This window comes from Trachymyrmex septentrionalis, unplaced genomic scaffold, assembly GCF_001594115.1.
Source record: "Trachymyrmex septentrionalis isolate Tsep2-gDNA-1 unplaced genomic scaffold, Tsep1.0 scaffold68, whole genome shotgun sequence".
Taxonomy (NCBI): Eukaryota; Metazoa; Arthropoda; class Insecta; order Hymenoptera; family Formicidae; genus Trachymyrmex; species Trachymyrmex septentrionalis.
The window spans coordinates 57345-70194 of record NW_017305862.1 but is presented as its reverse complement, the minus strand read 5'-3'; the positions used below and the strand labels follow the sequence as shown (position 1 = coordinate 70194).

Below are 12850 nucleotides of genomic sequence, written 5' to 3'. Positions count from 1 at the left end.
TATCAATTTGTATCGTTTTCTATAAGTTTATATCATTTTATTACTCTATGAGGGATATAAATCGTTACCCGTACTAAGGATGACTCCAAAGTGAGTCGAAACGTTCGAATACTTATATGCAGTGATTTTATAATTATAAATTCTTAATCTTATAATTACAACTTGCTTCGTGTGGAAAGTAAATTTAAGTCACTAGATTTATAAAATACCGCAATTGATTTCTAAAATGTTGCGTCAATATGGCGGTTCCAAGATGATGATTCATCTTTTAAACTGTATTTATATGTCCCTTCGTGTATTTTCATGCACTAAACTTTTATAACAAATAAAACCCGTATTAAACTAAATAATACATAAATAAACTAATTACAATTAAAAAACATTTATTTACATATTTGATGGCTCCATTTTCCCAAATAAAGTATGTATATACAAATGCATAAATTTGAAATGGCTGTGTTTTGCGTTAAAGTAGGGGCGAGTTTGCGATATTATAAATGTAATTGCGATTTATAAATCTAATGACTTTCGTGGAAAGTCGTATTTCCTTAATCAATCCATTCCATATCTTTATCCCTGTCTACAGTCTATCTACAATTATCTGACTTTGCATGTAAAGAAGGGAAATAATTACTAACTTTGACTGTTAATAACTTTATAATGAATAACGAGCGATGGCTAAAATTTATTGGAAGTCACTCAGAGTCATGATCTTGACAACATGTGTCAAGGTTAGAATCATTAAGGAGGTCTCCTATTGTAAATAATTATCCAAGAATTTATAAGACATTCTAATTTTGTCAACAAGGAATAAAATTATAAATTGCTTATAATAATTGTAATTAATCTTGTAGATCTAAAAATTGAAAACTACATGTACAGAAAGTAGTTGAGGAAAAGCTAATTTACCTTGGCTTTGTGATTGGGATTAGCACCATGCTCAATCAACAAATTCGTCATATCATAATGTCCTTTTTGTGAACTCAGATGCAACGGGGTGAAACCTGCTTTGGATTCCGCATTTGCATTCGCCCCTTTCTCTAAGAGAGTAGAAGCTATGTCCATCTAACCGCATGAAAGAAATCATTTTCACAAAATAATTAGTGGCAGCAATAATAAATATTAGAGAGTAGCGCAAACATTTATGCATTAGAGAAAATATTTCAAGGGTTATTAAAAAAATTTTCGTCTTTCGTAGTTTTGAGATAATTAGTTTACCTGGTTTTTGCGAGCAGCGATATGTAGAGGAGTATGTCCATTTTGCGATGCAAGATGAGGCGATGCTCCTTTTTCTAATAGAAGAGTTGCAACGTTTGAATGATCATAGTGACATGCCAAGTGCAAAGGCGTAATATCGTTCTGAAACATCAAGTATACAACATATACATTTTGTAACTCAATGAAACTGCTTGAAAATCAAAAGATAATTTAAATTTATACAATATAATATAATTGTATAAAAAAAGATTTTTAAATAACATTTGAAAACAACGATTATCTTCAATTTTTTCAGAATCCATTATCTTAAAGTTTTTGCTCAAAAAGTTTGTTAATAGTTCTAAAAAAAATAACATTATGTAATTATTATTAATATAATAAGAAATATAATAAAAAACTAAAATTATACGCTATATAAAATAAAGAATATTGTGTTTTTTGTCTTTTGCCTAGATATTTGAGTGTACTTTTTTACACAACTCGATATACGTTACGTAATATACGAACCTTTCCTTGAACATCGAGTTTGCTTTCTTTTTGCAAGAGTATATTTGCAACATTTATATTTCCATATTTAGCCGCGATATGTAAAGGTGTAAAGCCATTTTTCGTTGCAGCCTTGAGAGAAGCATTATTTTCCACAAGAATGGCCGCCACCTGTTTGCCAGAAAATTTGTTTGTGTTACAAAAATATTTTTTTTAACCTATCTCAGTTTTTAATTATACACTTTTGTAATACAAAACAAAGCAGACTTTTCTTTTAATTATTTAAAACAATTTCTTATTATTTTATATACGGGATGTCCCGGACCTACAGGATCGCCTTTAGTGAGCAAATAAAGCGAACTAAACTAAATCGAAAAGTCTTATACTATTTTGCACTTTTGCAATATTTAAATATTAATTTTTACAATTCGCTGAATAGCAAGGCCTACCGCCAGATATACAAACGTACAACAAAAACCATATTTGTATATTACTGTCAGTACTGAAAATCCATAGTTCCCGTTACGTATACTATACTATATTGGCAACTGGTAGTAATATATGAACACGGCCAAAAGAGAGAACCGCCTATGATGTAAAAAGAAATTTGTACCATTCGTTCCCGGGAATGCGCAGTGGAAGAGTGAATTTCTAATCAAAAATTGGCTGTTTCAGTGTACTAAGTGCTATTATACGTAGAAAAATATATTTTTAGTCAAATTTGATTAGTTGTTTCCAGTATTGTTATCGCTACTACGCGCAATATTACACCTTTCTTTTTTCATCATGGGACCGTTCATCGTTATAGATTGCTAGGCATGAGGAAAGTTGTTTAATACGGCGGCTTTGACAACGTAAAAACAGTGAAAAGAAATCCGTGCTGAACACTCAAAAGTGATGCACATTTGGTCCCTGGCAACATCGAGAATCTGCCCTTCCAGTTTTGCTTTACCAATTGACCGTTCTCTATTAGCCGAACGCGGCATCATTTGGTAGAGCAAAAGTAGAAGGACAGATTCTCGATGTTGCCGAGGGCCAAATTGGCGGCTCGCCAAATGTGCATCTATAGTGGACAATCGTAACGCGTGTTTGTATTTGGTAATAGGTTGGGTAAATATATATATATACACACACACATTTATTCGACGATCTTTAGAAATTAATCCGTCAACTATTGTGAAAATTGCAAAATGATAAATAGCTCTTTTACTATCTTTTAGTCCGTTCTCTATCTGTTCACGAGAGCCCGTAGATCTGGGACACTATGTATAATAAGTAATTTTCTTAAAGTTTTTTTTAAAAAGAGATTATATATATTTCTTATTCATAAGAAATAAGTTTTCTGTTCTACTAAACATATGTATAGAGTTAAAATAATATTAAATATTGAAATAATGTTAAGTATTAAATTTCAAAAATTTATCTTCAAGAAAGATATCCATTAAAAATGAAGAATTAATTAAAAATCAATATATTCGTGTGTTCGAGCGACATGACATAGTTACGAAAAAACGATAAATTCTATACATATATATTAGAACTATCGGAATTAGACTAATATGTTTGTTTAATGACTTTAATTACATTCACATTTGTATAAACTCTACGAAAGCGTTAGTAAAATATTTATGAGACCCGCACAAATATAAGGGGAACTTAGATATGTATGTGACGCAACGCTTGACAATCAATATGAAACCTTGGAGGAATGAAGTAATTGCCAAATGTCACGGGGTGAAATTCCATCCAATCTACCTTCGTGTTGTTTTTTTTTTTTATAATAAAAAATACATAGGGGAGGGGGAGGGCGAAAGGAGAGAAGCAACGATAAGATAAACGGAATTTTCAGAACGTAATTTAAGAAATATAAATTAAATTAGATATATGTAAAAAAAGAAAATGAAGAAATAAGGTGACGTAAAGAATAAACAACGTAACGAAAAAGTTTATTACATAACGAATACAATGATGGATAAACGTAACATAAAATGTGTAATCAACGTAAACAAAATTACATTAATAGAAGATGTAAAACAGAATATGTGCGAGATATGGACCAACAATGCGAACGATGTGCATAGGTAAATAACGATAACGACAAACGTATCTGCAGCGGTTCTCTCCATCCTAAATGAGGTACTCGCGTTGCCGGGTCCAGAACAGGTAATTTTTATTTTGCGTGGCAATGTAATCCGCTATTTGCACGCACTTATTGTACATTACCTCTTCTTGACCCTCCTTCGCTGCAATATGAAGCGCCGTGTACATATCTTTCGTAGCGGTGTCCACGGCCGCACCGTGCTGCAGCAACAGCATAACAATATCGATATTTCCTAATCGAGATGCTATATGGAGCGGTGTTTGCTGTTCCTATAAAATAACGACGAGATAATATTAGAAAATGCAACGGCTTCGTTTTTCACGAAGCAATAGAGTGGAAGCATGAAGGTGATTACGATGAGAAATCGTGATTGGAAAAATTTCGAGTTACATCATGTATTTGTATTATTGTGCCTAAAAGTTTGAAGTGATTGAAAAAGAAAGCGTGAAAGATACAATAGATTTGTCTCACTTGCAATTGGAAGATTGCACACACTTCAAGTACATATATCGCCAGTAAAAAAAGATAAATTTGAGCTTTGGTATATGAGACTGGTTAATGGCTCATGCTTTAAGTATAAAGGGGTGCGTATGAGTGATCATTTGTATGTATATGATTTTCTAGATTATTAATCCTTAGGAGATAAGGTATTCGCTGTCGTAAAGTTAAACAAGCAGATTCATTGGCTGAAGGTTCAAGAAAGCGGCGAAAAGGGGTTCGGAATCAGTTTCGAAATGCAACACGCTCTACTTACCCTTGCACGAGCATCGACTTTGGCACCATTTCTTAGCAAAATTCGAATAATGTCTGTTTGATTAGCTCTGGCTGCCAGATGTAGGGGTGTTTCACCCCTAACAGTTGGCACGTCAGGATTGGCTTCATGCTGCAGTAGGAATATCACGATATTCATACACCCCATAAAACTGGCCACATGTAATGGAGTCAGTCCGGACTGCAAAATACATGTATTGTCTGTTAATATTTTGAATTCTCGATATGACTCCAGAATTAGTTCCGTCGATTGTCTTTATCGTTGTCGTTATCGTTCCAGCAATCAATGTCTCGAAAAATGATGAAGAATAAATACATAAAAATGATCGTGAATAAAAGAAGACTAAAGTCGATCAATTTTAATTAGTTTTATTATTAAACGCACGACCCTTTAACCAGTCTTTGAGATTTATCGGTCAATTTTATTTTTGCAAGGCACAGAAGGATGGATATAGATTCTTTTTAACAACCATTAATGTGTAACTTTTTACTCCGAGTATATACGTTCGCGTATTAAAACGATCATTTCTGTACAAATGCGATCGATATCACAATTTGGCTTCGTAATATCCCATCGAACGTTGCCATTGATACTGTGTGAAAACACATTTGTGATTTACAGTTGCGAATAGACATTTATGAAAACATGATTGCGAGATGTTTGAGAGTGCGAATGAAGAAATGTGTTGCGTTACCTCCGTGGTAGATTCGATAGATGCACCGTGCTTCAACAAAAGTTCCACCACTTTGATGCGATTTTTCTTGCAAGCGATATGGAGTGGCGTGAAGCCGTTGAGAGCTCGAGCGTTCGGATCGGCTTTACGATCGAGTAGCAATTTAGCGACTCTGACATGACCGCAGTGCGCGGCAACGTGAAGCGAAGTCAAATAGTCGATGGTCACTTCGTCTACTGGCGCTCGATGGTACAACAGCACTCTTGCAGCATCCACATGATCTCCTTGAGACGCCATATGTAACGGTGCAAGCCCATTCTGTAAAAAAAAAAATTTTTAATTTAAGACAAAATAGCAGATCCTAAAATATACATATATGTACAATCTAAACAGAAAGCTTGAAATCTGTAAATTACAAAAAGAATTAGAATGTCTTGGTAATATTAAAAATTTTTAGCATCGCGCAACTCTGGAGATAAGTGGAGATAATCTTAATTTTAAAATCCTATCTTTTAATTTTAATTTTAATATTCTATTATTATATCTATCGTAAAAATGTTAAAAATAAAAAAGAAAAAATGTGAGAAGAATCATGAAAAATTTTTTAATTAATCAATACAAGAGAAAACTTATCAGAGCCAATTTTTAATAGAGCACTTGTTAGAATATACCTTAGTACGCGCGCTAATTGGCGCTGAATTTTCAAGAAGCGTGCTGATAACCTGTTCATGCCCCGATCGCGCTGCGCAATGTAATGGAGTTAAACCGTCTCTGGTCTTGGCGTCGATTTGCGCCGAGTTCTCCAACAATATCTTAACCATATTGTTTTTGCCCCACTTTGCCGCCACATGTAGCGGGCTTATATTATGCTGAAGAAAATACATTACGTTCAAAAACTATTAAATTATAATATTAATTTTAAAATAATTTAAAAAGTAATTAAAACTATTACTATTTCTAAGAAAGAGAGACACAAAATATTATTTATTATTACATGTAATATTGAAAATATATAATGTTATGTTTTAGATTGCAATTCTATAATCTTAGAATATATGTTATATCTTCGATTTCAACAATTTGAATCTGAAATTATTTTTAAACTGTGATATAGAATTATTATATTGCCAAAATAAAAATCATTACATGTACCTTACCTTAGCTAAATAATTTACATCGGCTCCTCGTTTTATTAATAACCGTGCTATCTCTTCGTTTCCATAATGAGCGGCGATGTGAAGAGGAGTAAAGCCACTCTTCGACGTCACATCGGGCTTATGGTCGTTCTGTAACATTCAATCATTTCAGTGATGTAGTATTTTAATTTACTCAATTGTTTTTAATTTAATTACTTTTTAATATCATTAATTTAATTAATTTATTGTTAATTAATTTTGGTTTGATATACGAAAGGTCCGTTTTAAGCTTACTTGTAAAAGCAAGTCAGCTGCTTTGCAATCGTCTTTCTTCGCGGCAATATGAAGTGCCGGCAGTCTGACCTTGCCTTTCGAATCGTTCTCCAAGAGTACACTGACTACCTTATCGTGGCCTTGCTGCATCGCAACAGCAAGCGGTGTGAATCCATCCTGAAAAACATTAAAATAATTTTAATTTTTTATAAAAGGGTCCAACCGAGAGAGAGAGAGAGAGAGAGAGAGAGAGAGAGAGAGAGAGAGATAATCCAAGATTAATGAAGTAATTAAAAATATAATATTAGGTGTAGTAAAAAGTCATCGCGTATTTTTAAAAGACATCTATCAGTAAAAACCGCAATTACTTTCTTACCAACAATATAAATATATCTTAATAGAGTAAAGTTTCAGCTTTAAAAATCTCTTTTTTAAATTATACGATACGACAATTTTTAATGGAGTTATGAGCAATTAAAGTCAAAATAATTCTTTTATTTAATCCGCGATAACTCAGTAATCAAAAGTCGTAGGAATATTTAAAAAAAACGATTTTGTAGGGAAAGTATCAAGCTTTCACGATAGGTAATCGAAAATTTTCTCAAATTCGTTTTGGACACGTTACAAATCCACAAAGTGAGAAGAAAATTTTTCGTCTTTTTCAGCTCGTAGTTTTTGGTATGTAAAAATTATCAAACTCATATAAACTTAAAAAATGTGATAAGCTTTTAAAAGTAGAGATTTCAAGCTTTAAAACCCTTTTTTTAAATTTGAATTTCATTCATTATTGACGAAGATATTGTATATACAACTTTGAGCTAAAAAATACGCGATGACTTTTTACTACACCTAATAGTTTTAAAAAGCATGATTTTTTTATGAACAATAAAAATCTTATTAAATCGTACATGTAAAAATAACCAATAAGGGACAAAGGCCTATAACTGTTAAAACTGAATCTTTAATGCTTTAAATAATTCTATGCGAATATACTGTACGTGTACATACTTATACAATGTATACTATATTTGTAATCATTTAAACTGCGAAATTTTTCCGGATTTTTTAAAATGCAGCAGAATTATTGTAGTAATACTATACGTAGTAATACTATAGTAATAATAAAATTTAAGAAGAATTTAAGAAGATAATCTAGTGATAGGTTGAAACGTTTGTTCGTATTTCTGTATTTGAATTATAATTCAAATAATTTATTAAATATTAGCAGTTAACATTCAACTTTAGCTCACAGCACTTTCTTTTTTTAAATATTTATCAATAATTTATTAAAAATTTGAGACAGCCCAAATTCTCTTCGCTACTATATTAAACAAATGAAAATGATTTAAAAATTAAACATACTAAAGTTACAATAGCAGGAATCTATAATTAAGTAATCTATTTCGAGAATTTAGATCAAGCTTACCTCAGTCGCGAGACTTTGATTCGCTCCATTGCCAAGCAAGAGCTTGACGACCTGATCGTGATTCTCCTGCGCAGCCATATATAAAGGAGTGAATCCATTTTGCGACTGGATGTTAACCGCGGCACCATATTGAATAAGTATATTGACTATTTCGGATTGGCCAGCTGGAAATAGAAAGAGCACAAAATATTATATATAAAACTACTAATTATGATAATAATATATATGCGTTCATGTAATGGAAATTATTGTATTTTACCTAACGAAGCTATGTGTAATGCGGTATTTCCTTTCTTTGTTGCCGCATCAACTTTTGCGCCCCTTTTTAATAACTCGATTACTATTTCGACGTGGCCATCCTTCGAGGCTAAATGCAAGGCATTTAAACCGTTCTGTAATACAAACACAAATTAATTTATCATTATTATAATAACAAATATTTAGATCAAATTTAGTTATTTCATTTAACTAAAAGTTAAATTATATAGCAAAATTAAAATAAGTTATAAATTTAGATTAAATAATAAGCTTTTATTTTACGCGTATATAAAAATTTCGTTACGTATAAAAATTAATAATCTTGTTAAATTTAATTATTTGAAATAATACTGAAATTAAATTAAAAACTGACAGCAAAACTGACAATAACTTTAGTAAAAATAATTTGACATTTTAAATTTGACACTTACCAAGTTGGCTGTATTAATATCTAAATCGGTGTCGAGAAATTCGACCACTTTCTCGAGGTTGCCGGATCGAGCAGCGCGAAGGAATGCTGTCGTGTCATCAGCCTAAATACAAATATTTTATTTTGTAAACAGCTGTAGAGGCGAAACATTTAGAAGTATATGTAGAAAAAAATGGCATGAAAGATGGAGGATCAGCGATAAAATATAATAAAAGGCAAAGATACGTAATATGGTTATTTATATGGATATATACACGAGTAACCCAGTTTGCGACGGTGATGTAACTCTGTCCTTTTTCTTTTACCCTCACATGTTTAACACTTTATGCACATCGTTTATTATCCTTTTTATCAACGTCTATTTAATCAATGTTATAGTATATTTATTAGTACACTCCAAATAGGCAAAGCAGAAACAAGTTATGTCAAATATATTTACAAAAACTCATTCTTTTCCTGTAAGCAGCTTCGAAAACTTTTCGTGGCTTACATTTAAAGAGTATAAGAGTTTAAAATAATTTAAAGAAAAACCCGTATAATAAATTGCAAAATTAATTAATCTCGAATGTAGAAAATAAAAGAGCAAATTTAATTCGAGATAATTAACTTACTTAGAAAATTGGTAAACCAATACAAAGCGTTATCATTGATTTACGGTTCAAAGTTAATCAACTCGTGATTTTCTTGTTTGTTTCCGGGAACGAGTATTTTTTTCTACATATCTCGCCCCTCTGTCTGCAATTCCCTGCTGTGAATCATCGCGATAAGGAACCATGTCGGCCAGGTGGTCTGCACCGCATCAACGTATTCGCGCGCGCGTATGCTATACTCCGTCACCCTGACCTTTGAGTAGGAACTCTTACCGGTTTCTATATAATACCGACATCTTAATGTAATACCTACAAATCGCGTGCTTTTGCAGCTTTTTGGTCGCAATCGCTGCGGCCGCAAACCTCTTTATATCGATACGCTCTTATATTCGCCGGCTATCGCGCCTGAACGTCTCATCCGGTTTATTTCGCCCATCGCCCACCCTCACCCTTTTACATTCTTTCTACTGACTTTCAGGTAAACGTGACTGTTGTCCACGTGATATTCCGTTGTAATAAAATTATCATTGAGAATTGATATAATTTTTAGTACAATTTAACGAGTTCAACTGTTATAATTTCCTGCATGCGAAAATAATCTTTCTGATAATGAAAACGTAATACAGCTATTTATATAAGACATATTTCTCCTCTTTTAAACACGACACTTGTACATATCCTGCGGGAATAATAATTTTAGATCTCTGTCCAAAATATTAAACGCATTAACATTCTCCGACCGGCTATTGCGTTTCTGACTACAGATATAGAGACAGATATTACAATATTTTCTGATGCTTGTGAATCGTGGTATCGCGAATTCCCCGAAGAACGGTGGAATCTCGCGACTGATTTTCGAGCTGAGAGAATTGGAAAGAACGCTCTTCGAGAATTCCACCGTTCGTCGTCTCCTTCGATCGGTCAATTCGGAATGGACAAGAAAGAGGGTGCGTGCACGAAGGAGAAGGAGAAAGGGAGAACGAGAGAATGCGAGTGCCGGCTCGGAACCGCTATACCGCCTCTGTTAGACACCGTACCTGACTAGTATTGTCGGTGACCATTGCGACTAATGGCTGGGTGCCTCTCGACTGTTCCCGGAGCCCGACGTCGACCGTACGCACGCACGCAAGAGACGCTTGTCTCTCCTTTGACGCCGACCGCGCACGTTACATCACCATTTGTGCACACATCCCTCGGGGATGCGCACGATAACGCCAAGAAGAGAGCGTCAGGCGGTAGGAGCCGCCCTGCGCGAGGCGCACAACGGCGCAGAATCGAGCGACAACGATCTCGCATATAGAGGGAACTCCACGGGGGTGGTTTGCACCGGGGGGGTGCTTGCCGGTTCACTCGCACCCTCCCTGAGAGGCACATGCGTCGTCCGTCTTCCCGTCGCCGATCCCTCTCGCGCGCCCTTCTATGACTCCCGCATTGTTCCCGCTTTCTCTCTTACTCTGCCACACTGCATTGTACCGCCGTTTTAACAATCTATGTTACTTTCTTTTCGTTCCTTTTGTTACTACTTTTGGAATCTTGACAAATCATCACTTTCAATTGCTTAACTGTAATAACGTGTACATGATTACTTTATATGAACATATTTTCAAAGACATCTTTCAGTTTCTATACTTTTAAAATATATATTTTTTTCTGAAGACATATTTTCTGACAATACATATTTTAAATTTTATAATATAAAATATATTAAATGCAGTTTTTTGTAAAAAAAAAAAAAAAAATTTATTTAAGTTATTGAACTGACGGAAAAATATATTCCTAGAGTGTAGCACAAAAAGAACTCGTTCAATTTGTCTGCTTTATGATATAAATCATCCAATCTTCCTTCGATAGAAATCGGAATAATAGAATTGATCAATGCATTTCATTTTTTTATTCTTTAATCATTTTATTTTGAAACACAATAAGCCTCCTCTCATCCCTTTTCATATTTCTCATTTTATCCTATCGCTGCACCCGACCTTTTCCCCCGATCTGATTATGTGCGATAGAGGCGTATAAGGGTGTAATATGTGTCCGTTATAGAATCACCATCGAGCTTGGATTACCGACGGGGAAGATGGAAAACAGTTTTTACGAGAGAAACCATACCGGCAATGATAGCGCGCACCCTCGCGTGCGCAAGATATAAGGGGTTGCGGAGATTGCAAGTAATGTATTTCGTATTCGAGCCGCCACGTGGAAACACTATTATCCATGCCCGGAGCTATCCCGTTTTCAGTTGGTGAATGTAAAAACATCTAGCTGAATGTGTTTAAGGTGGTTGTATCGCATAGGAGCGGCTTTTGGGGGCTGCAATCGCGCGAAGCGCCAGCGCATGAGGGCACCGTTCGATGGTGAAAAAAAATTACTATTCACAAATTGCTGCAGATCGCAATTTTTATTTCCCCACTGTGCGTTAGTATTCGAAAATGAGTTGATAAGCGAAGTGAATATTAGTGAAGTAGTAAAGCAACTTTCTAAAGTTTTATAATTACAGTAAGTCAAGTAAGAGCGTGGTCGGCCTTACTTGCTAATAAAAGATATCGCCCTAAATCTATATCATGAATCTATAGAGAGCACCTTTGTCCTTGATGCACTATCAAGGAAGATTCAGTTGTCATTGAACTTTCTTAGGAGAATCACATTAAGCCCCATGAGTACCAAATACGCATCACGCTATGAAGCGTGTTCCTCACGTTGTGTTTCTCTGCACTCACCCGAAAGGTCCAAAAATGTCACAATTAGCGGCTGCTAAATATATGAACAAGTCGAAATCATTCGTACAGAAGTGAGTGCAGCGATATAATGTGGCAAAAAATGTCGATTTACCGGAATGATTTACCGGAACGTGGCTCGATATGCAAAGTGGACAAAAAGAGACGATAAAAAAATAGTGAATCTGTTTTCGCGGAATCCTGGCTTAACATTTGCGTCAAGGACAAGTAAAATTGAAGCAGAAAGGTTTAGATATATAATAGATATAAAACTATTCGAACCTATCTCAAGGCTAATAACATAAACTAGACCACGCTCTTACTTGACTTACTGTATATAATTAATATTTACCTGGTTACCCCTCATTTTCTTCGGTTTATAGAAGATTCGTATTATATTTATTTATAGTCCTTTAGTTTTTGAGCGAATTTCTAAATACCGTTTTTGCGCTATAATTGAAAATGTACTGTCGCTCCTTGTCTGGCATATGTTAAAAGTACTAACTTCAAATGCAATTATTTTTTTAACATACTCGGTTATCCCCCCTCAACATGATATGTATGTACAGAGAATATCATTATCTTCAAATAGTAAAAGCTGCAGACAAATCTTAAGAAAAATCATTTTACTATACAACCACCTTAAGATTGAATCGAGAATAAATTTGATATCTCAATGTGATATCTTCTTAAAGAGAAATCCTAAAGTTATCCTACCAATTATTTTTCAAGTAAGTATTTTTTTAACTGCCTTTTGTGTATATATATATATA

The 12850-nt window shown here is 34.0% G+C and overlaps 1 protein-coding gene across 3 annotated transcripts in view; it reads right to left on the bottom strand.

Annotated features, from left to right (window-relative positions):
• The window catches only part of LOC108753273 (ankyrin-2-like), a 40229-nt gene that overhangs the window by 23238 nt on the left and 4141 nt on the right, over nucleotides 1–12850 (bottom strand). For 2 of the 3 annotated variants that reach the window (XM_018494724.1, XM_018494723.1), the window contains exons 2-13: nucleotides 8775–8876; nucleotides 8345–8477; nucleotides 8086–8249; nucleotides 6681–6836; nucleotides 6408–6536; nucleotides 5922–6119; nucleotides 5272–5568; nucleotides 4560–4757; nucleotides 3928–4074; nucleotides 1726–1875; nucleotides 1219–1359; nucleotides 910–1065 (exon numbers count right to left, since the gene is read on the bottom strand). In XM_018494724.1, the coding sequence (XP_018350226.1) occupies nucleotides 910–1065; nucleotides 1219–1359; nucleotides 1726–1875; nucleotides 3928–4074; nucleotides 4560–4757; nucleotides 5272–5568; nucleotides 5922–6119; nucleotides 6408–6536; nucleotides 6681–6836; nucleotides 8086–8249; nucleotides 8345–8477; nucleotides 8775–8876 (1971 nt within the window). Of the gene's footprint in view, nucleotides 1–909; nucleotides 1066–1218; nucleotides 1360–1725; nucleotides 1876–3927; nucleotides 4075–4559; nucleotides 4758–5271; nucleotides 5569–5921; nucleotides 6120–6407; nucleotides 6537–6680; nucleotides 6837–8085; nucleotides 8250–8344; nucleotides 8478–8774; nucleotides 8877–10400; nucleotides 10578–12850 lie in introns of those variants that run through there. The other variant, XM_018494721.1, reaches the window with a different exon arrangement.